This window comes from Pezoporus occidentalis, unplaced genomic scaffold (assembly GCF_034315485.1).
Source record: "Pezoporus occidentalis ecotype Australia unplaced genomic scaffold, CSIRO_AGI_Poc_V1 ctg75, whole genome shotgun sequence".
NCBI classification, from domain to species: Eukaryota; Metazoa; Chordata; class Aves; order Psittaciformes; family Psittacidae; genus Pezoporus; species Pezoporus occidentalis.
The window spans coordinates 477,825-502,458 of NW_026916104.1; the positions used below are offsets into that span (position 1 = coordinate 477,825).

At 40.4% G+C, this 24,634-nt stretch overlaps 1 protein-coding gene across 3 annotated transcripts in view; it reads left to right on the top strand.

Moving 5' to 3' along the window:
* CREB5 (cAMP responsive element binding protein 5) overlaps positions 1-24,634 on the top strand; it is a 255,644-nt gene that overhangs the window by 136,138 nt on the left and 94,872 nt on the right. Inside the window, exon 1 of one of the 3 annotated variants that reach the window (XM_062602102.1) lies at positions 19,105-19,262. The exons of the other annotated variants lie outside the window; for them this stretch is intronic. Within the exon in view, the coding sequence (XP_062458086.1) occupies positions 19,216-19,262 (47 nt within the window). The 5' untranslated portion in view covers positions 19,105-19,215. Of the gene's footprint in view, positions 1-19,104; positions 19,263-24,634 lie in introns of those variants that run through there. 3 annotated transcript variants of the gene reach the window in all.

The window sequence follows — 24,634 nt, forward strand, 5'->3', positions numbered from 1 at the left end:
TCACTAATGCTCCAAAGTAGCACACATGACAGGTAATAGTGTCCTCAAGTATTAACTGTAAGAAAGTTTTGGAGAACTTGCCAGACAGTGCTGTTTCCTAAGCTGAATCTGAGCTATGGTACCAACCAGGCTGTCTCAGCAGAGTGGTGTTTTCCCTGTATTCTAAGGGAAAAAACACTTTTCTTAGGAAAAAAATAAAGCAAAAAATTTTGGTGAGGAGTATCTGACTTCTTATTCAACACCCAGCAGTGTAAGTTTTCTGCTGGGCTAGGGAAATAAATCAGAGCATTCTTGTGGAAAGCAAACTTTTTCTGTGAAAATGAGAAATTACAAAAGTTCAAGATTTTCAAAGGTCCCTTTCTAGTCCTAAATTTAGCAAGATACTTTTAACCATCCCTTACCCATACTGTTATTAATATCGGTGTGGGTTCTTTAGACATCAGATAGACTCCATGGTACCTTGTGGTGGACAATGTGGATGAAACAGTTCTTCTAGCTTAATATCTTCCCAGATAACTAAATATCTTTCCTGATGCTACGCTCTGAAAGCACAACAAATGTTTTTGCCTAGTCTATGCATGTATGAGGCTGATTGATGTGGCTGGGATTTCTCCCAGAAGCAGATGTGAGGAATGGGAAACACTGCTGGTGAGAACTGCTGCCTGCAGGGATGGGATGTCCATATTCTGGGGATAAAGGAGTGGCTAAGCTGCTCCCTTAAAAGGGAAAATATACCCTAAAGTGATTTTTACAAGCTGTCATCCTGAAAGGAGTCATGCCTCATTTAGGAAATAGATCTTTAAAAGCAAGGATCGTGGGGGAAAGCACACACCTTGGACTTTACAGAGTATTAAAGAGGCTGAAACAGAGCTGAGAAACTGAATGTTGCTTTGAAGAGCTTGGGAGATTCTGTCTTTAGTGGAACTTTTCTGGAGGCAGAAATAAATCTTGCTCCTATGAAAATGTGTTGCTACAAATGTGGTGTTAAAAATCTTTGAGCATAAGGAAGACCTTTCTCTTTTCCAAGTTGCACATTGACATAGCCTATGTTCAGGAGAAAATAATTGCAGTCACGTCATGCTCTGGGTGTAACTTCATTGCGGACTGCAATGGGAAAGGGTGGTACCCATTTCTTGAAAACCCAGCAAGTACAAGGTTTTAAAATAATAATAAAGCAAAAAATACAGTTGTAACTGAAACATCATATATTGAAGTGTGGAAGCATAGTCATTGATTTGTCAGTATATTGTTGGTCTTGTACATCTGTGTTAGCCATTTCTTACCAGAGCAAGCAATTTAGGCATGCTGCCCCAGTCACTTTTGGAGAATGAGCAGCCAGTGGTGTTGCCACACATGGACTCCACCACTGCCTGCACAAGTGACTGTCCACAGAACCACCAGGAGAACGCATACTTACCGGACTGCTTTGATGTCTTTGAAAATACATCTGACTTTCTACAAGGCAGGTCCCAAGTGCATGTTCTGGCATTCTTTCTGCTTATTTTGAGGACTTTTTCCTCCACCACTAGAAGGGTAAAGCTATTCTGCAAGATAAATTGCATACATATTGAGAGGGAGGAAATTAGTTCAAGGGCTCATAAACAACAGGGTATTACTGAAGCAAATTTGAGTTGTTCTAAAAAAGCAAAAGAATTTACCTTGCACCTTTCTAGTTATTTTGTTTGTATTAATAACCAATTAATTGATTTATATTTCTGATCACATTTTATGCTCACTGGACTCTATTTTTCTCCCCAGCATGTCAGCACAGGTCGTATTTTTCTGTTGTCATTTTTGAGTTGCTACCCATTCTATGGTATGAGCTTTCTTAAGAAAGCATGTTGTAAGATAAGCCATTTGTATTAAAACCAAAGCAAGAATCCCACATACCTATACATGCATATAAAATACACCGAAAAAAGGAAAGTTATGAACAAATGATAGTTGCCCCTAAAACAGCAGGCAAGCTAGCCAGCTGTGAAGGAAACTAACATGATGTACTAAAGCAGAAACACAATATAATGGGGAAATGCGGTTCTTTGTTCAGATCCGTTTCCTATTAACACTTATAATGTTATGCTTGTGCATGCTATCCCCTGAGGACCACTTGGTCAGCCTTAAATGAATAACAGTGAAATATGTAAAAACTGCTAGATGCATAAAACTTCTGTGCACCCTTAGTCTGTTGTGTGTATGAGCTCCTTTTAAAGGAAATCTGAGCTATTTATTGCATGGAAGTTAGAGTTAAAATGCTGTTATGTTGCCAGGGGCCAACCACTAACAGTGATTTTAAAGGGTGAGAGCAGAGTGAGATTAGGGCAATTTGAGCATGATGCTTAAGGCCTCTCTAGCTATTAGTGAGGGAAAAAACTTTTTGGTATCAAAGGAGGGGAAACGGACTTTGTAATGCCACTTGGCTGGGCTGATAGCAGTGAGAGAGGCTTCTGTGAGGGTCTTCAAATTCAATGCCCTATTGCAGTCATCTGTTTCTTTGCTCTGTAGGGTACTGAAGCCGATGCTAGTCAGGTGCATGATGGAGGCTCATGGGGGAGGTGGCCGTGAAGTATTCTTTCCTGCTGATTTGAAACTGAGGTGGAAGATTTAAAATAACAGTCCATATGTCAGATCTTGTAGCCTTTGCCTAATTTTCGGATAGTTTTTGAAGCCAGAGGAGTAAACATTTCTCATTTACGAAAATGCGTTCGGTTGATGGAGCATGCACACAGAGAGAAGATAATGTGGATAAATGTAGAAAGAGCTGTTTTGTTGACTACTTCAGTTGCAGAACTTTGCCCTGGTATAAAGAGATCATCGTTTCAGATATTTAAGCATCTAGCATATGTTAGAAAATTAACACCATATACTGCAAAATAATTCTGAAAGAAGATGAATATAGCAACCTAAATTATCATTGATAGCAGTCACATGAGCTTGCATTTGTGTTTTGGAAAAGTAACTACGTTTGTTAACTGATACATGGGTGGCTGCAAGGAGAGGATGTTCCTATGGATGTGGACTATCTCCCAAGACTGATGTTTTTAGAACTGTCCTGATCAGGTAATCATCAACGCTGCTTGATCCAGAGCTGTGGTCTTCCCTAAAGGACTGTCTGATTAGCACAAGAAGATATACCTGTGGTCTTCATGTGAACTTTTATTAAAAGGAGTGGATTTTTCTATGTTGGACAGCTGTATGGCTTACTTAATAATTGCTGGTCTTCCTCCTAGGGAAAAAAGAATAATATATTGAAATAATTAAATCTTATTTTGCTCTTCAGTCCTATCCAAACAAGGAAAGGAGATGGGAGAAGAAGCTAGATATTAGAAATAAAACAGCAAACCCTTTTATGTGTAACAAAATTGGGATGTCAGAGCCTGTAAGGGTAAAAGAAGTGCATTCTGTATCTCAGCTTGTTAACTACCTTATTGATATTCCTCCCAAAAGCACAGCTTTAATATGGCTGTAATTAAGCAAAACTACTCCCCTAAAACTCTCTTACCACAAGACATTGGCTCAGTATCTCCCTGTGCAATATTTCTGAACACTCATCTTGTCCATTTCTCCACCCTGAGGTCTGACTAGTTGAGACTGATGAAGTCTGAACACAGACTTTGAGGGATTTCTAATGGGATAATCAAGAGGTGGCTGTTGAGCTTCAGAACATAAGTCACTTTCAGGCTTAAGTGTTTGTTTTAAATCCTAAAGAGCACCTTAGGATTCCTAAAAGATTAGTGAACATGGCCTCCCAGATCTGCTCTAATGCTCTTTTTTTTTTTTTTTTTGGACAAAATTGACAGCACAGTCAAGAGCCTGTCAGGTAAGGGAGATAAATACAATGGAAGAGCAAACAGTAGGAGAAAAGAGAACTTCTGTGGTAACATATTCTCCCTGGATGTCATAGACCATGTGCAAATAATGAGCACACTGAAAGAAAGGCAGAACCTGGTTAAGTATTGTGTCAGGAGAGCCTGTGATCTCAGGCTATTAAATACTCCAGCGCTCTTTCAGAGCATCATAATTCAAAAGGAAGGTGACAGTGTGGTAACCGTGAGCTGCTGCCTAGCATGGGGCTGGAAGGGAGGGGGGAGCAAGATCAGAGCGGGCTTTGGGATGAAAGGAGGTTATCTCATTTTCATAAGGAAGATTGCTCAAATACCTGCTTTGACCTCTTGTGTCGGAGCATGAATTTCAATGAAGGGATAAATGGTGACATCTCACCCATCAGTCAGATTTTGAGGATCACGTTGTGTTATATTAAATCATGCTTGGAAATCTCTGGCTAATACATTTAGAGAAATAACTCTCAGGATCTTCTACCTCCCTTCCTTCCTCCTTAAAACAGTAATGAATCCAAATTGCTAGCAAAAAGTAAGAGCTCAAAGATGTTGTACACAGACCATGTTTCTGGGCTGGGTGTTTTTTTTTAACGTCAGTTTTCCCACAGCTGTTAAAATGTTACAGTCATTAAGGTATCAAAAGTGCCTAGCCAAGAAGAGAGACTTTTCTTTCTTTAGGCTCTTGAACTGTTTGAATATTTTGCTTAGAAGGGCTCCATTCTTTGTTTCTTTCTGTGAAGAAAGTAAAGCTTGTAATCTGTCTGTACTGTAAATCTCAGTTAAGAGCCATTCATTGAAGAATAAACTATGCCTTCTTCTGTGAGGCTATTTTTCTAACAAATCTGATTATGTGCCTGCAAACTAACAAAGGCAATTAGCGGATGCATGTTGTCCTATCCACATTTTGAAACTGTTCTCCTAAATTGTAGGAAAAACACATTTTAAGGGTTATAAGAAATTTTATATACTGATATTCAGGGGGTTTGTCTGCTCTGACTCAGGTTGCCAAGAAAAACCTGAGGGACTGTACTGTAGTTCTGAATTAGAAAAGGAATTGTTGTAGAGATCAGGAATATTTTGAAGAATATATTTTTACTGCAGGAAATTAAGCCCTTTTCTCATGAGCATGGGGAACAATCAAAGGACCAAGGATGGATTCTCCTCTTCAGCCCCAGACCCCAGTACTTAGCATCCTGACCCAAAAGCATGTTTTTTCTCAGAGCCACATGCCAGTACTGATCAGGCTCTTTTAAACCTTTCTTGTATTTATATGCTGCCTCTTCATCTCTCTCCAGTGTGACAATGATCTACCCACACGGCCTTCCCTAAGAAATAACTTGGCAAAAACTTTTTCCCCCAGATCATCCAAATTACTGAGCAGCTTTGTACTTTTTTTTTGCTTTTGTTCAATAAAGAGAAAAAAAAAATAAAAAAAATAAAAACAGAGAAAGAAAGGGAAGTTTCAAGGGTGTTTAAGCTGGACTTTAGCAATATATTCTCTGGCACTATGTTCATCCTTAGCTTTTCTTAATGCAGGGCGCAAGAGTCCCCATCAGCTACGAGGGTTATCATTTAATACCATAAATAAAGCTCCAGGGGGGAGACCCAAACTGCCCTTAACTCAGCAGCTAAACAGGTACCCAGTTAATGTGGAAGCCTCCAGGAAAAGTTGGTGTGTTTGCTGCGGTCCGTGCAAAAGGAATGTTTTCCTTTTTCCCTATTCCCCCCCTTTTCTTCTTTAAATAAGAAATGACACTTCACCAGGTGTTAGTAGACTCTTCATCATTCATGGCATTGCCTATTAGCTCAGATGTGAAATTCAGCTCTTCTCTGTGACTTTTCAAGGAAACACTAGTGGAAAGCTCTGGTTATGTCTGTATAAAAGAAGGGCAAAATCACAAGGCTCATTTTGCATAAAATTTTTAAGAATGTCTAACTTCTGCTGCCCAAAATCATGGCACAGTTTTTTAAGGCAATCAAATGTGATGTGGTTGAGGCTTTTTTTTTTTTTTTTTTTTTTTGATGGGGTGGATTTATTATTTTAAACTTAATATAAATAGGAAGAAATCTGTAATGCCAAAGCTATAAATCTTTGGCTTTCATAAAAATTACGGAATCATTGAGCTATATGGCTGGAGGGGACTTCAAGTGTTCATCTAATCCTCTGCCCAAAGTAGGATTAAGTAACATCTACATCATTTCTGACAGAAATATCTCTAATGTGTTTTTGACAACCTCCAGAAATGCAGAGCACATATCCTATTGCTGTGCTTAACTGTATGCAGTTTGAGACAAGTTTTTCTTTCAGTCTAACTTGTAACCTCCTTGATGCAAAAATAAACATGCATTTTATTTTTTGTTCTACTCAAAACAGATAGCAAGAAAGATATTATTTCTTCTTTCTGTCTTCAGCAGCATTTTATGTATTTGAAAATATATTATGTCCACCATCTCTTGTCTTCTATAGACTAACCAGCTTGCTTGGTCTGTCCTTACTCTTCTAGACTTCAAAGAGTTTACCTAGCTGTCCAACTGGTTCTTTCTAGCTGACCCACCTTTAGCTAGGAACAGCACCTAAAAGCAGATGTGATACTTCAGATGGGACCTACTGATGCAAAGGAAGGGATTCACACACCTATATTTAAAAATGCGGTTAGGAGGTAAAAAACGTGCTTGGTCCAGCAGCACCTACAGATGGTTCCCATTGGAAACAAAATGTTTACCAACTGAAAAAACTAGAAAGAAATTCTTTTAACTTCTCCAAGCTTGAAGGAGCTCTGCAGAGAGAGAACTGCTCAGCAGCAGTGATTTCTTTGTTTTCAATTGCAGGATCCATACCATCACTAATAAATCATGACAGTGTGACAAATGACCAGTCTCAGCTGAGAGATCCTACCCGAAATCCCATTTGGTTGTGTTGCACCTACCAAGGTTTCCTTTGGAGTGGTTGGTTCAGTGCTGTCTCCAGGGGAAGTGTGCCACCTACTGAATCACCAGCTCTGCTTCCTGAAGCACCCTGGGGTTTCCTTGGAGGGCTCCCAAATGCATTTGGCCAAGACCAACGCTGTTTAGCTTATGGGAGCAGACCAGATCACAGCCTGAGGCTGTTATGGCTGCTAGCCATATTACTCATTGGGGATGTTTAGTCATGTATCTCTGTGAAGGGAGACCTTATTGCATTAAATGTCTCAAGTTAGTTCTGCATATATTGTTTGTAACTTGCTTTGTGACCCTGAGTGGAAAGAACTGCATATATATAAAATATTGAGACTCAATAGAGTGTATATAACATGTATGGACACTTTCAGGTAATTTTTATAATAACCTTTCATGTTATAGCTATGTGATTGAAAATATAATAAAAGAGTGGGAAGGCAGCCTCTTTCAAGGTCTGCTGATTCACTACTGAGTTATTCTGACTTCACTGTCAAAAGTCCAGCTTTGATGCTTAAATATTGGTAAATCCTCACCAGCATGGTTGTTTAAATCTAATCGTAGTGAGTACTAGGATCAACACTATCTGGCTAATATTAAACAGAATACAGTTCCACTTGACTGCAATAAGTCCTTATTGATATTTTATTATTAATAAATTTACAAATGGTAAAATGCTCTGCATAACACACCTCATATTCTCACTCTAGTTGAAACACACCCCCTCCAGGAGGTAGCTTACAGCAGGATTGTTTAAGTCTTCTTATATATATTGGTTTCAAAAGTACAGATAAACCCCAAACCACCACAAACTGGCGTGCTTTCTACCTCTGTACAAATTACTAAACCTTTCTTTTTTTTTTTTGAAGGTATTAGTACATGCCTGGGATCTTGCTCTCTATAAATGGTCTCTGATCCTGGCATTAATACCCCTTATGATTTCGCTCTCTCTGCTTCATTATACCCCTGCTTTGAGTATACATAGCAGGAATTGAAAATAAAAAAGCATTAAAGAACTGCTGGCACCTTGTGGTAAATGTTTGAAAAACATTTTTAGCAACAGTTTGGACTGTAAAACATAAAATCTGAATTTTCTCAGTCACTGAGACTATTCTGATGAAAAAAGGATCCTTATTATTTTATTCTATTTATATCCTCGCTATGACTCTTCAGTCCATTTCCTACCTGCTGCCTACAGTTTCACCTGGCACATACTAAAACCTTGGTTTTTTAAAGGAGTTTGTAAAGGTACAGTGGGCCTGGCTGTTTCCAAATGAGATAGTTTTGTTTGCAAGACTATTAAGTGAGAGGCAAAGACTACTGAGCAAGAACTGATTTGTACACAGGAAAGAAAGCTTAGCTCAGTGGAAATATGTTTAGGCAGGGAAAATAAGTCAGATGGCCCCATGTGCTGGTTATGCTACTTATTAGTTCTATGTAGATAGGCAATATGAAGGACATGAGTTAAGTGGGATTTGAAAAGAAAGAAGAGCAGTGGTTTGGTGTACTAGTTGGGAGTTTTTCCTCAGGAAAAAGAAGAATGAGACTTCAAGGGTATTTTTATATGGTGGTTATTTTTATTGCAAGCGAAGAGATGGGGTGGAAGGGAGCAGAAGGACTAGGGAGGTCACAAATGTAGCCTGGAGTAGGCTGAGTAAGTGAGAACAGGAAGAATAAAATTGGTATCATAGACTAGGAGAGCCAACAGATTAGATCTAATGTATGTGTGAAGAAGACAAAACAGAAAGCTCTTATATGAAAACATTCTTGTGAATGACCTGAGCCTAGTTCCAGACGGTATATCAGTCTGCCTCTCGTCTGTGCTTCATTCTAAATTCACTAGCACTCTGCACTTTACAGACCTTTTTCTTATTCCCTATAAATTTCTTATGTAAGCCAGGTTAGCTGAAATGAAAAATAGAGTTGTTTTTCTTAGGTGCATGATTTAAAACTTAGCAAGAAAACTTGTGGAAAACATAATTGGCCTAAACAAAACAAAACTTTGAAGGACTTCACCAAATCAAATGCAATTTTTATCAATGCCCTCTGAAGCATTTTTTTCAGTGGACTGTTTTCATGGCAAAGTTCAACTCTCAGTTCCCAGGGTTTCTGACTACAACTCTTTACAGTTTTCACTGTCCTTATAAAAAACAGACAAAATGGTTTAAGGAAATATTTTGTAAAATATTCATTATCTGGCAAAGACCAGGCCTGCAGTATTTCAGCCTAAAAAGGGAAAGTTTTGGAAGGTTTTGAAAGTATCTAAAAAAGGGAGATAGAATGAAAATGAAGATGCAACTGTAAACACAAGTTTTAATGTCATTCATCCTGCAATACGCTTTTAAGTCAGCATTATCTTTTTTACAGTCACATTTATTATATATACATAATGCTTTCTACACGATAATATCTGTTATCTACGTGTGTGTTTGAGAGATATATTCCCCTACATATGCGTATTATGAGCACAGCAGTAAGGCAGGTAAAATCACACCAGTCACATCCTAGAATTAATTCTGGTTTTGGTTTGTGTTTACCTCCTCAGCTCCCATTTGACTAAATCCCTGAAGCTGCTTTTGGGCACCTGCAGCTTCCATTTCTTTCAACAGTACTTGCAAAGATTTAATAGCTTTTTGTTTGAGCACTATGGAAGTGCTGATCAGCTAAGGAATCAGATGCAACTGAATAGAGATTTCATTACGTGGCCTCTAAAACATAGAGGAAAAAGAACTGTATAAGCGATCCTGGGTAAGAGTTAGATGATGATTGTGATGGCTGCCCATTCTTATGTCTCTTTAGGCTGGAGGCACAGACTAGCCAACACGGACAATCAAAGCAAAATTAAAACACAGCAAAGTGAACACATATTAACCGACCAATAAAAATAATAACATTCATGATAATCAAGCAACTGGACTGTAACTTGTGCTCTGAACCTTGCCAAATTTGGGGCTGCTGGCAGTCCACCAAGTATAGCACTTACAACAGACAAGGGCCCCTCATCTAAGAAAGCCCTGCTGCAGTCCCTAGAGAGCTTTGCCCTACGAACTAACAGCAAGAGCATCCCAGCTGGTCTGAACAGACAGCGTGGAAATACAGCATAAGATTGCGTGAAGGGAGATTAAACTAAACTTGCGTTTTGTGTGAATTGAGATTAAATGAAAGGACTCAGTTGTTATTTAGTAAAAACAGTTTCCTAGGTTACTTTGGAGTCATTTTTACTGTGTTGGTATGATGTAATCGGCTGGTTTAACATTTAGAGCTAGTAAAACATGTGCGTATAATTTTTTTTTTTAAAGGATGTGCCTAATCACTTTCATTTTGCACTCACTTAGCTCAATATTAATAGTTTGCGTTGGCTGAGGATTTACAAACAAGTTTAGGAGTGTAACAGTCTAAATTTCTGCATCTGATGGCCTGAAAGTTAGAGGGAGTGAGGAGTTTTGTCGGACTCCTAGATCTTTCCTCCCACACATGCTGGCCACCAGATAAATCATGTGTATGAATTTACAGTGGAGTTGGTGCTGGATGTGAAGCAACACCCAGAAGTGAAGTTCTTGAAATAATTTCCTGTGAAAGCAACAGTAGACAGATTTGTAATCACGGATCACGGCATTAATCAGGTAAACAAACCATCTGTTTTTTGCTGCGGCATTCCTGAAATCCCTTTTAGGAACACCGAAAGTTCTACATAACAATACCACCTAATAACGAGCGTAACCAGAGCAGAATGGCACACAGTGACACAGGGACTTCTCAGGTCCGTGGGGCACAGATGTAAAATTTCTCTGATAAAAGTTTAAGAGTCAGGAGACATCTGAAATACTGCTTACATTATTTCAGTAGTATCAGTACTACTTATCCCTACTGTAGTTAAAACATTTCTCTGCTTCAAAGCTTTCAAAAGGTTGCTCTGTCAGCCAAGAGAAATTTCAGGCAGGGCTGTGAATTAGTAAATAAGGGTAAACTTCGTCCTGCACTGTTATTCACGCTGACAAATTCCCACTCTGTAAAAGCTGCTGACAGCTACGGACTGCTCAACAACTGCAGCTAACTTGGGGGAATCTGCTCTAGGAAATAGGGCAGGTAGGTTTCATTCAGCATGCTTAAGTATGGGGGTTGCTGGAGGGGAAAAGACTGGGTGGTGTTGAAAAGGAAAGTCTCAGATTGGAGGAGGCTGCTTGTGGAGCTACACAATGTTCAGTACAGTCCTGATTTTGTTTAGTGTTTTCATTAATGACGGTAATGCAAGTATAATAAGTACTGCTGGTGACGCAGGGTTTGAAGACATTGGCAATTAAAAGAAGGACCTGGATATCATACAAAAAAAGAAAAGGAAAAAGCAACACACACAAAAAAAGCCCTGTATGAGTTTTGAGTACTGAAGTAATGGCAATGGAATGAAATTCAATATTAAAAAATGCAAGGCTATGCCTGGGGGGACTAATAAAAATTTCTAGAAGAAGAAGCTGGGAGCTCATCATCTGGAAACAGCTATGTAGGAGGAGGGCTCAGGGACAGTGGGAAGTGGTCATGGAGTAGCAGCAAGCTCCTGTGGTGGTGGTCTGCTCATTTCCTAGATACCAGCACTCTTAAATAATGATGCAGCAGGAAGCTGGCTTTCTAGAGGCATTGGGAGGTATTAGACTGGTGTGGTGGACTGATCTGGAGTTAACTTTTACTACTGATGAAAACATGCTAGGGAAGATGGGGGAGGTTCCTTGGTAAGGGTCTCGAAAGAAAGTGACTTCAGGAAGAAAGACTTAACTGATAAAGGGATACTAGAGAAAATTAGCATGTTCAACACAAAGGGCTGGGAAAAAGGTCTTTGCATCAGGAGTCTGGACAGATATGAAAGAGCTAAAATTGCATTGGTAAAAGCCAGAGAAAATGATGTTGCAACTATTGACGTGCAGGGTGATGAGACATATGTTCCAGTTATGAAGCAATTACAAGAATATATAAGCCCTGAAGTGGTTTCAAGCTCAATTCAGATTGGCATCTCCATGCAGAATAATTAACACGCAAAAGCTTGAACATGAGGGATGAAAACAGTAGAAAATTTCTAAATCCTAAGAAATGAAATTTGTGCTATTTGGAAGGAGAAAAAAAAGTGAAAGAGAGACAAGAGAGAAACAGTAAAGGCTTGGGGTTTGGAAAGTTAAAAACTAAAGGGACGCATCCAAGTTAACTGGGAAAACTGATCTCGTCACTGTTTCTTCTATATCAAAACTATTCAGCCATATTCACAGAGGTGTCTGATTACGATAGAGGCAATCTTGGGCTCTGAGTGGACTCTGCAGGTTCTCAGATGAGTTAATCATCAATGTTTTCATCTGTTTATCCTGTTTCTACAGGATGGGTTTTTTTAAATTTTTTTTAAATTTTTTTTTTAGCTTAAAAATCTAGTTTGTTGGGATTTTTAAAATTGAGCTGATTCTGGTTCATTTTTCAACAGGGTGCAATTTTTCTAATACAGAATTTACAGAAGTGCCTCACTGGCATAGGCTGCAGTTACTAAGGACAAGCACAACCATTTGATTTCTGTACAGTGGCAGGGACAGGCTAGTGTTAGAAGGCATGCAAGCAGATGACTGCTCCATGTGTAAATCCAGGCACAGTTTGTATGGAATACATGCTTAACCACTGAGTGTTGCAGTGTACACTCATGTTTTGTAGCTAGGATTTTTTATTCTGGAGTTTGTTTTGGATTTTTATGCAAGAGTAGGAAAGCTGTATGTTTTGACTCATAGAAACTGGTGTTAAAAGCAAAACAGCATCCTGAACAACAGAGTGTGAAAGTGAAGTTAGAAATAATTTCTCTTTCATTTATAATTACAGTAAAACTGGTGGTGTAACTCTGACACTGATATCAGTAAAATGCAGATGTTTTCCTTTCAGAGTCCAGAAAGGATCTGTTTGAGTGTCTGTGAGAGATCTGTTTGGTTTTAATATGTTTAGAAATAACAGATAGCCATACTTTTCCTGTAGAAAAGCAGTGGAGAGCTAAACATAGTATGTAAATATCCACAAAAAAGTGGATAGAGATGGACCTCACTTGATTTCAGACAGGATCTCTCAGATAATGAATCTGTGACTGGTGAAATTATGAGGAAACTGAAGTAGGATTTCCTGTTTAACTGCAATTTAAAAAAAAAAAAAGTGGGAAAAAGAATAGTTTTTCCCCTTTAAAATAAACATCAAAATGTCTAACCATGCAATGGCTTTATGTTATCAAAATAGAGCTTTAATTCTTATGGCTGTTGTTACACTGGAAACTTTACATTTCAGAGAGAGTCACTGCAAACAGGGAATTGCAGGCTGGTCCTTAGTTGTGGCTGCATCTGTCTCTGTGCTGCAGAGTTTCTTTGGTTTTTAAGAAATATTGGAAAAGTCCTCTGTACTAAATGAGGCTGGAGTTTAGGTGTTAAGATGCTGGATGTAAATTAAATTCAGATCATCCCTGTGGATGAGCCAGGATGACCAGAATTACTTGGCTCTGTAACTCATGGAACTGTAAAGCTTAAGTCAGTTTGTCCAGCAAGAGTCCAGCAAACATTTCTTAGTGGTCAGTTACAGCTGTTTGTTTCCATGAAGGAAATATTGTACTGTCAGCTGGATTACTAGCAAAAAGAGGATCTTGAAAACCAAGTTACCTTGTGTTCGTTTTTATCAGGTAGCAGTGTATATCCATGCTTCTGTAATGGGGGTTATCTGAGTCCCAGCACTTTCCTATTCCAATTGGAACAGAGTTCCAAATCTTTGCCTATTTTTTCTTTTTTTTTTTTTTAAGTTTCATTAGAATATTAATTATTGTTCTCATGGTAAAAAATAAAGATGAGGACTAACAAAAATGCATGAAGAAGACAATTTACGAGAACACTAAAATTTGCTTTAGTTGTAATCTGCACTATCATTCAGTGCTCGCCATACTATGCTTCACAGCACATATTTAATTACAGTATATGAATTTGCTCTTTTAGTTGAGCTTTTGCAATTTCAGCTTACTTTTCTGCCTGTTGGAAGCACAATGGGGAAAGAACATCAGAACCAGGTCCTTTTTTCCATTCCAAAAGCTGAGATGTGGCTATATATGATACAAGTTTTAAACTGGGTCCAAGATAAAGCCTTTGAAGTTTCACACTAAAGATTAAGATATCTGAGATCTGAGGTCAAAATATTTCAGGTACATGGATGGCAAACCTTCTTCAAGCAACTCTAAAAATAGCAGTGGCTTCACTTTCAATGAGAACATTCTAATTATCCATTAGAAGAGTAATTAAGAGTCACACTGGGGGAAGGGAACCTCCAGTTCATTATGCATGAACATATAAAGATTACACAGCATATTTAAAAAAAATTGTTTACTTCTGTCCTTAGGAAGCATCTACCCTGTGCACTCCTGTGCTGTTTGCTGGCCAGCTGCCCCTCTCCCGTGTCAAGGGTTGATTGCATTGCATGACTTTTTACGGCTGGCCTGCAAGGTGCCTTAGGGTCTTTCAGAGTGAAAAGTTCTACCAAAATGTAAAGTATTATTGGTTATTTTGCATAAATTGCTATGTTATTTGTCTTCGGTATTTGTGGTTTGCAGCTGTAATAAAATAGCTGACTACTTGGACTGTATGACTCAGTATGTAATTGGATACAGAGATCTTAACTTCCAGGTCATCCTCCCATCACTAGCCCACGGCTATTTGGCGAGTATATAATAAGTAGGCTATTCCTAGTAGCTGAGTGCCCCAGCACAAAATCCATCAATCCCAAGTGGCACTGACGTGCTTAGAACCGTTACCGGGGAAGGGTTTCTTACCTTGAGATTGTTCTTGAGGATTTGGGTTAAGATTTGTTGCTAAAATGTTGTATGTAAGTCTACTGGCCATCATGCACATTGCACATCTCCATCTCCAGAGCTGTTGGATCCAAACTTCTCTTGATTCTTCTTCCTTAAATATTTTCAGTACGGCATTTCTATCTTAGTGGCACATTTGTGCATGTGTGTGTACGTAGGGGTACATCTAGCTCATAGGATCCATTTAGAAAAACTAGCTCTGCCTCTGAAAGAGCTCAATGCTGAGCACTTTGATCTAAGTCTCTTTAAAGGAGAACAGCTTTTTCCTGACTTGGGAACATGTGTCCCATTATCTTATGAACAACTTGAAATATCCTCTCTTAACACTGCTTTAGTTCTGCTGAAATTGGTGGACCTATACATTCTTGTGTCCTTGCTAGTGACAGCTAGCCCACTCAGACCTCACAGCCTCTCTGTGCAGACACTTGTTCTGACAGTCCCTCTGTCTATGGGACACCCAAGTTGAACTGAACACTGAATACCACCACATGGGTTTGCAGTGGTCTGTAACTGAAAAAGTTCGCTGGAAGCAATTTGCAAAGAAATCCTTAGGAAACCACCTGGATGGTTATTTTAAATTAAAAAAAGGAAGAGATGCCACTTTAAAAAAATAATTTTTAATACTAGGTTTAAGGTTCCATACATGTGATAGTCATTAAAGCTTATTTAACCCTGAAATTATCTGGCCTCTTTAATTCCACAGGGATTGTAAGGCTCTTGGGTTAGAAATGAAAAATAATGTCAGAATGAAAATGAGACTTTCCTGAGTGTAGGACCATTATTACAGAACATTTTCTTAATCAAGCCTCTTTAAGAGCCAAGTAATGGAGAAAAAAATAATCAGGCTATATTGCTTTCATCCATGGGGTCTTTGCTGATGCTTTGGGGCACTGATTGAAATAAGCACACGTCAGTTCCAAAGGCTGGCTGTGACACACTCACCTAAAATGCATGTAGAACTGATGATTTGTCCATTCTCAACCTCAACTCTAGTACACCCAGTTCCTTGTTACAATATGCTTTTGAGATAAATCCCAGTGAGCTCTGACATTTGGGCTCTCGAAATTCAGAGCTTTCTGGTTGTTCAGACTGGAAACATTCAGCAGAAGCAGTGATTTTTGTCAAGCTTCTTTTACACCAAACATCTGTGGTGTGCCCCACCACCCTTTCCCCAAGGATGAAACATGCTGCAGGGAGGGTGTTGCAAGCATTCCTGAACTAGACAGCTAAGCTAGAGTCATAACTGTGCTGGCCAGGGCGCTAGTTTGAAGAAGGATCCCATTAGAATTAAAACATCCCACAACTCACATCACAACAACCCTATTCTTGAGCGTGGCTGAACATGGAAATTTAAGGATGGGGGTGGAGTGGGGGAGAAAGAAAAGATAGACAAGTAAACAGATAAAGAGGGAGCTCTTGCATGCAAGTGGAATTTCCTCTGAGCACAGGACATTCTTTATCATTAGCTGGCCTGTCACAGGAAGGAAAATGGGAAAACAGTGTTTCCTGTTAGGGGGGAAGAAAAAAAATCAATAGGCCTTGGAAATACCTGCCTGGAAAGAACTTTTTTGTATTCCTACCAGCAATCACAAATAAGTTTTTAACTCCTTTGGAGCATGAGTTCTGTTTTAAAGCAATCTGGTTCTTGAAGTGGGACTTCAGTGTGATCACGTAATTTAGAAATGATCGACCATTAAGGCTGCTTGGATCTTTCTTTTTTTTTGTTTCAGAAAATATTCTAACTCCTGGAATTATCTTCTGAAAGACAAAGGCTGTTTTCAAGGCAGTTAAATTCTTCTGACTTTGTGTCTATGAAGCTAGTAATAATTAAAAGGGCCATCTGTCATACAAACACAGTCACTCCTGTAGTACTTTGATTAAGATGCTCACAGATGGACAATGGGTCTCCTCTTGCTTCTGAAAAACCAAGGGGTTTTACTGAAAGAACACTGTTACCAGGCAAGGCCTTGAAGCCCCAGGAAGATAATAAAATACCCTGTAGCTCCTGCATTATCTTTTTGGTTGCATTTTGCTCTGAATACAGCGGGTTGGTGCAAGTGTGGTTCTTTCAGAAGGCTGAAAAAAGTCTGGTTCACTGACAAAGACTTCAGGAATGGATGTAAATGCATAAGCAGACCCAGTGTAACCTGGGTTCCCTAGGGTAATAGATTTGGTCTTTGGTAGTAGCTTCTTTACCTCCAAAGGTGGGCCTGGGGATTTAAGTTTGTGCTTTGATTGCAGCCAAATTCCCCATCAGTTTGAAGCTGTTCTGAGCTAGGGATCTGTCCTGGGACCATGACAGAGTATATAGCAAAGCCAGTGGCATAACTGGATGAGCAGAAGCTATGTAATCCAGCAGTGTAAATGAAAGAGGACAAAATAAGGAGGGAGGGAAGATGACCTCTTAGACATGCATAGAAAAAGGGGTTGGAAGCCACTTTTTTTTAAATGGAAAGGGAGAAGTGGGCTGAGCTTAAAATGAAACCATCAGCAAGGCTGGAATTAAAAGAAAGCTTTAGGCATGATCTAACTTTTATTTTATTACATGACAGAAGACAAAAAATCAATAGCTGGTAATTCAGACATAAATGAGTTATACAGGCCATTGACACAATGGACCAAACTTTGTAACAACCACATCTGATGCTGTCAAGCCACAGGCTTCAGTGGCGCCAGTAATAATTATGGCTGATCACCTCTAATTCAGAGCTGCCTTGCTTGATAAAGGTGTCACTCTGAGTGGCTGCAGCATCAATATCAATTGAGGATGTCATCCAGCAGGTCAGTCTGCTGTAGAGAACTGTGTTGTTTAATTGAATAGGATAAACCCTTGGCTTTCCCCTCCTCTCATTCTGTCTTTAAAAGTCATATATACCTTAAAAACAATTTGAACTCATGACTGAAACAACTTGAATTTAAGTGTAAACCGTGACTCTGGTTTGCTCTCACATAAGTGTGACTGAAGCTAATGGTGTTGATCCATAGAAATATATTCCAAAGGTAATTTATAACCATAAGAATATCCTTAGGAGGAGACTTTGGTACTCAGCAATAATCTCTGTTGCATTGCTGCTTTGATCAATTAATAAATCCACACAAAAAAAAAAAGAACCTGTTTGTTAAAATGCTGCTAGGCAATAGAAATTGTTTTTTTCATAAACTCACATCATTATAAGGAGGCAAAGAAAACACATTTGCTTTGATGTTTTCCTATTGTTCTCTGAATTTTGGGGGATAGGTGTGTCCATAGACTGTCAGGAAACTGAATTTCACACAGAGCCAGAGGGTGAAGAGCCCTTGTAAAATAGTTCTTGATCTATGAAGAAAGGAGTCACTTTTAAATACCCCTCCAGAGTTTCAGGTGCCATCAATGCTTACATCTCTGCAGTTTGGCATTGAAGCTGTAAGTCTTTGTATTGCTGAGGGATGGTATGTCTGCTTAAACATTTTCATGTATTATTATTGCTCAGGACTTGCATTCTTTTGTGAAGCAACTGTTTTGTACTGTATTGACTATAATTAATTGTGAGTGATGAACAGTGAAAAAACCCTCTGTGGGGAGGACACAGGAGGTATTTCAGCCACCGTCACTGTAGCATTTAACATCAGGAGGAATTAGAAACTGCAATATGATGGAGCAGCGCACTTTGCACCACAATAGCTTATGCTTGTGCACATGCAAAATTATTATAAGTTTCAATTAGAAACATTCTCTATCTTTAAAAAAAATCATGACTGTCACAATTGGGAGATAAACACCAGAAAGGCATTGTTTTAAACACAGGGTAGGCAATAGCAGCAGCAGTGCAGTGAGTTAGTTTGTAAACTTGTAGTGCTTTATGGCTTGGGACTTTTCTTGTACATTTTAAGTAGCAGAGAAAGAAAGTGCCTTGCACCTGTGCATTTGCAAGTGTATCAAGAAACAGCCCTGTAGTTATCCTTCAAATACGCGGGGCTCGATTTCAGCCCCGCATGGCTAAGGCAGAGAAATCCCGGTCTAACATATAACCTGCAAAAGCAGCGCTATTCATTCTGCCCAGACCCACGCCAACACACTGCATCCGTTTCACAGCTTCTCAGCTGCCTTCCTTGTCTCCGGCTCGATGCCCTCCTTTTCCAGTTGCCGGATCTTCCTAAAGCCGGGACCATGTGGGCGTTCCGGATCGAGCGCGTTTGTGTGCAGTATCTTCTGATCAGCCCCAGTCAATCATGTCAGTCGGGTCCCTGGGTTTTCCTGTGATCCGCAGGCAGCTGCGCAGGCCGTTCAGAGGCGGCACTGTTTCTTTCTCTGTTTACTCGTTTCCAATGGCAATTGCACCACCGAGTCTCAGTACGTCTGGAACTTGGCCTGGGGCTGTTTTGGTTACATTGAAGTTTTTGCTTCAGCTCTGCCAGATTTAAATGGTGACTTCACCAGCACTGAGCTAAAAAGGAGAAAAGGGGAGGAGGGAGGTAGTGTAGGGAGCGGGAGCGAGCGAGGGAGAGGGCCAGAGCATTACATCATCATTTGGACAGGAATCAAATGGGAAGGATATGACTCACTCGGGCTAGTTAAGCTTTGGCTCAAGTTCTACATACACTCATTCCAGGGCTCTCATGTTCTGCACCTCAGCAGGGAATTCAGGCTCAGTGATGTCCATGAGGTTTGTTTTTAATTTTCTTTTCCTTTTCTGATTTCTATATACTTTTCTCTGCCCCTCGCCTTCCTCTTCCTCCTCCCCTCCCTAGTCTCCCTTTCCCACTCTCTTTTCCACTTCGAAAGAGTTTGTTTTCTGGTGCGTGTAACCTCGCCTCTTAGCAGCAGAAGCTGTTTTCTCGATCAAACCAAACCCCAAAAAAAGGAGCACAGCAAACTTGAGAAAAGTTTGGTGGTTTGTTGTGTTTTGGTTCTTTAACCCCCCCCCCCCCCCCCCCCATCATGGTGGTGCTCCTAATCGGAGGAGACAAGGAGAGAGTTAAAATGCAGGAACCAATCACTTGGACGGTGATGTAATGCTGGAACTGCAGGGTTGTTAAGTAATGTGAGAGGAAGGGGGTCAGGGTTGCAAAGCATTTACCTGCTGTCAAGGGGCTTTAAGTTTATTATCAATTGCAGTGACTGTAACTGGCTTCAGACTGCACTCTCTAATTATTCACAGACACCCCTTTTTTATCTTTTATTATTAAAACTATATTATGATATTTTAAAAAATGTGATATTATCACAGCTGCAAATTATTTTCCACTAGGGTTTTTTGATATTTTTTAAATGGCTTGAAACTGGGTGTCTCTTTCACAAAAAAGCCTGGTGAGAGCAAAAAGAAAAGAGAAAGGCAAAAACGGGTGGTTCTTCAGATGTAGCTGGCGAATTTGAAACGGTACGAAGAGAGCAGTTCAGCCTCTGCCTAGGAGAGTGTAAAAGCTCCTACTGTTGGAAATCCGCTGTAAAAATAAAGCATTTAAGGGAGGCAGTTCATAAAACTCAGCCTGAGGATCCTCAGTGTTTCATGGCTAACACTTGTCAGCAGCATTCTGATCCTTAGCTTGCCCCGGGCTCATTGCTTGTTCAATGGGCTGCTCTCTCGCTGTTGGTGGGACTGCTGAAGTCCCGACCTTGCATGGCAGATCCCCTCTTGTCATGGTTCTGCTCCTGAGATCTACCTGGGAATAGTCGCATAGTAGGAAAGTAATATCGTTTGCGGGACACAGCACTGTGGTTTCTTATGTCTGTTTGTCTTCTAACAGACCTTTTAGCCTTTTTTCCATGTAGCTAACAGCCTCTAGGTCTGGGTGGGAGGGAGAAAAGGTACCTCTTCCCCAAGTTCACCATGAGTACATTACCCTTAGGGTGGGCCACACAGAGTTTAATACTGCCTAAGCCCCTGCTTGGGCATTCCTTGTGTTTAGATGTGGGATGAATGTGAGATACCAGGTGTGTGTTGGTGTCCTCAGGATACCCGTTCTGCTTGGAGGAGCTCTGCATAAGGTTTCTCTGTCAAGAGCTGTCTGTTCTTAAGATGCTGCTCTCAGAACTGCCCGTCGGAGAATTTCTGTCCTGGAGGGAAGCACTATATTGATGTCCACTGGATCAGCAGTGGATCACAGCTTTGCGTGGCTGAGTAAATATAGCTTTAAACACACGCTTAAGGATTTGGTGATATATTTCTTTGTATTTTACAACCTGTACTGGGGCCTGACTGAGCAAAATACCAAACCGTGTTATTCTGTTGTGATGGCAAAACCTTCATACCTCTGTCCAAACAAGATGAGAGCCCTTGACCAGCTCCTGCTTCCCTTCCCTGCACTAGCCCTCTGCCAAACCATCTTGTGTCTAGCTGTTATATCCCCACGCTTCACTCACAGGTTTTTCCTATATGCCCTGATTTCCAGGCTCCTCAGTCAACTGCTCAAGCGCAAACAACTGCTCATGTGCCAAACTTTTATCATTTGAGAGCCTAACATAAGGCCGCACCCGGCTCTGGCCCACGTTGCCGTGCAGATATACCATATGGATTAGATTGCGCAGTGCTCTGTTGAGGATGTGTGGGTTGTGGAGGGAGCTGTGCTGCTGCAGGAGTTCCCATAGGATTTCTGACTCATGTTTTCTCCTAGAAATGTTGGGAAGTGCAGTTCCACGGACCGTCAGAGTAAAGCAGAGTAGGTTCTTCCCTTTGCCTGCCTGCTTCAGATGCTGGAATGGACTTGTCTTTGCTCTTTCCCTTCCTGCCTTTTCTGGATGGAGACTTTCTGCGGGAAAAGTCCATCAGCGTTGTCCTAGTATAGTGTCTAGCCATATTGGCAAGATACTGGGCAGAGGATGACAGATTGTCACGCTCCATCTTTGCCTATGCAGAAATGCATCGTTGCTATTTCTCTTACAAAAATGTCTATCGAATAGGTTGTGCAGCATGGTCTGGAAGTCTTGGGTCATTGTGTTGCATTCCATGGGGGATCGGAGTCTTACTTGTCTAGTACTAGCTATTAACATTTCACCTGGGTGCAAGGACAGCAAAGAACGTCTTGGTGCTTTAGTCAGTGTGAACAGACTGATGACCCTGCCTTGTGCTTACAGCTTTCAAAGAGCAAGTTCATCTCTCCACCCTGGTGGTTCATACCTGTTAAAATTAGGTAGAAAGTATAAAAATGGAAATCCTTCTTCCCTTCCAGAAGTGCATTGCAGCTCTAACTTCTGCTTCTTAAGTGATTTCAACACAGCATCACAGAAAAGACGGTTTTAAAAGCTTCTCTCAAAATGTTGCAATTGTAAGTTCCATATGCCCACACATGTGTGTATGTGTGTATATATTTGTATAGACATTTCCTACTGAAGCAACAAAGCATATAAATAAGGAGGTATAAGTATCCTGAGGAGAGCCAGGCAGCTTTGGTTGTGCTTGACAGGTGCTTTTGAAATGCGCATTCATCTTGGACAACAAAAAAAGGAAAGTAGCTCCCATTTTGGATTCCTCCAGTGCTAGCTGCCCATCTTCTGCTACTTTGGAGCCAGTGTACAGGTATGCCGGTTTTCTTGCATCTCCGTGGTCAGTGGCCGACAACTCTGACAGCAGGTCCCAATGCATTTGAAAGTGGCCCTTCTGGCAAAAGGATTTTCTCATTGAGGGATGATATCTTTAGGCCTAATTTTTAAATGACAGCCAGAAGAAATGCTAACAGCACTCTGAAAATGAGCATCAGCAGATATATTCAGAAGCACATGTAACCTGTCAGACAAACCAGAGGCCAAACACACCCGAGCTGGGAAGTGATGTTTGCACTAGAGAGCCGACTGCTTACAGTCTGCTTGTGAAGAAAGGCAATCTGCTCTCAAAGCCTGGCTGGAAGAGTACCAGTAAATTTTCCCCACCAAGATCCCAAGTAACATTTCCGCCTGCATTGTTGAATGTGTGCATTGGCAGGATATCTGCTTTTTAAACTGTGTGATTTTAAGCCATAATTTGGTGCTCCTTAGCTGGTCTCTGCATGCACCAAAGAATTGGCTCTGCAGTTGCAAAGCAAGAGGTAAAAATCAGACAGTTTAGTTTTACTTCAGTGAATGTGATACCCTACCCCTAGTTCTACAATGAGATTATTTCCCTTAGACATTCATTTTGGAAGACTTGTCTAATATTTGTGAAGCCAAATGAAGTTTTTGGAGTTGGTGTGGTGAGTGCTGGGGTCAGAGTAGGCCATGTGTTGGGCAGAGGTGGTGACAGGGCAGCCTTCACATCACATTTTGTACATGAGGAAGCACAAAGACCAGGTTGTGCTTGGGTGAGCTGCTTGGGTGAGGGTGTCCTGTGCTTGGGTGAGGGTGCTGGGGCAGGAGCGGGCCTCTTCTGCTCTTCCCCATCTCTCTCTGCTCGCCTTCCCACCCTTCTTTTGTTCATCCTGCACATGCCTGGGCCGCGTTCTGCCCAAACCGTTGAGATCAGCTTTGCCGAAAATTACACTTCAGATCAAAATGTGAGTTAGGTTCCTCCAGTGTGAAGTGACTGCTGGGTCTTTCTCTGCAGCTATAGATAAACCAGATATGAAGGTAATTACATCTCATTCCTATCTGACTCTCTTATTTGCCATAATCTCTTTTAATCCCTTTGATACTCATCATAATAATGTTAATCTTAATGAACTCATTTGGTATTAATGCGGATGTGATTTGTAAGTTCAGAGCAGGCTTGCCATCCTTGTTTAGTGTTCATTAATATCCACTTAACTGTGTTTATGCTCTCTTTCTCCTGCACATGGACTTGCATATCTCTATCTTCCACCTAGCTGATGTGGCAATTCCCATGGTGGAACTCTCCACACTCACGTTTGTAGTTTCTTTCTATTCCTCTTTCTACTTATATGATCCCAGAGAAAAGATCTGATTGGAAACACTGCATCTGTCTGCTAGGAGCTTTCTGTACCCCATCGCTTGCTCATTTCTTCCACTTTGAACATCAGAATTGAAGGAACCCTTGTCCTCTTGATTTTCATTCATGTGGCATTCCTTTCTAGATTGCTTCGGAGATGCTACTTACTATAGCCCTCATTTTATTGTCTCAGAGGGTGAATGAGTAGGAGACACAACCCCTAATCTTGGCAGAGACAAATGATTTGTTGCTTGCTCATGTACCCTTCCCGAGTTCTCTGTTTATGGGTGGGGTACTTTGCCCAAACAGTTTCCGACATGACCAGCCAGTTCTAGTGAGGGAGGACTACGTCTGGATGTTGAACCTGGTCCAAAGCTTATTGCAGTGAATAGGAGTGCTGCCTTGATGGATTCTGGATAAAATCCATAAAACTTTTCATTCCTTTGAGGACCTACATATTTTTCAACATCTCTAGCTTTGGGATGTGCCCTCCTGAAAAACTACTTGTTCAGCCACAGTGATCGCAGAGACTGATGAACCTTGGATCCTTATTAATGGATGATTTCCTCTCTACGTGGGTGCTTGTGTTTGTTTTTAAACGTGGCATGGAATTTCTGTGTTGTGGTGCTTGCCACCTTCCCTCTCCACTTCCTCCAAACACATTTTTAAGGCCTTGATTATCAAATAGCATGAGAAATTTTTCAGCCCCAGTGATACACATTTTGCTTTTTAGGGCTTTTGGATCCTGACAGAACCAGGAAAATTCATTTACTTAACAGAACTCTATTTATTCCATCCCCACTTCCATTCTTGATTTTATGTCCTGATGTTTCCTTGTAGCATCAGCATCACATGTTAAAATGAATAACTGTACTGAAAAAAATCTCACTCCTAATTTACTGAAAGATTTCTACATCGTCTAATGAAACTAGACACTGCTCGGTAAAAACAAGAGTCAGAATTGTCAGTCAAGAGTGAGAATTGTAGTCTCTCAGATCAGCGCAGACTGTATATGCGTTGTGGTCTTTATTTCAACATATCTTTCATTCAAGAACATCATACAATGTTTTCCAAATTGCAGCCATTAGTCAAACATATTAAATCTCTTTATTAGTATGAATACAAGAGGTATTCGTATAAATATCAAGATGGAGGGTTTTACTGCAGGTATCTACAGCTCT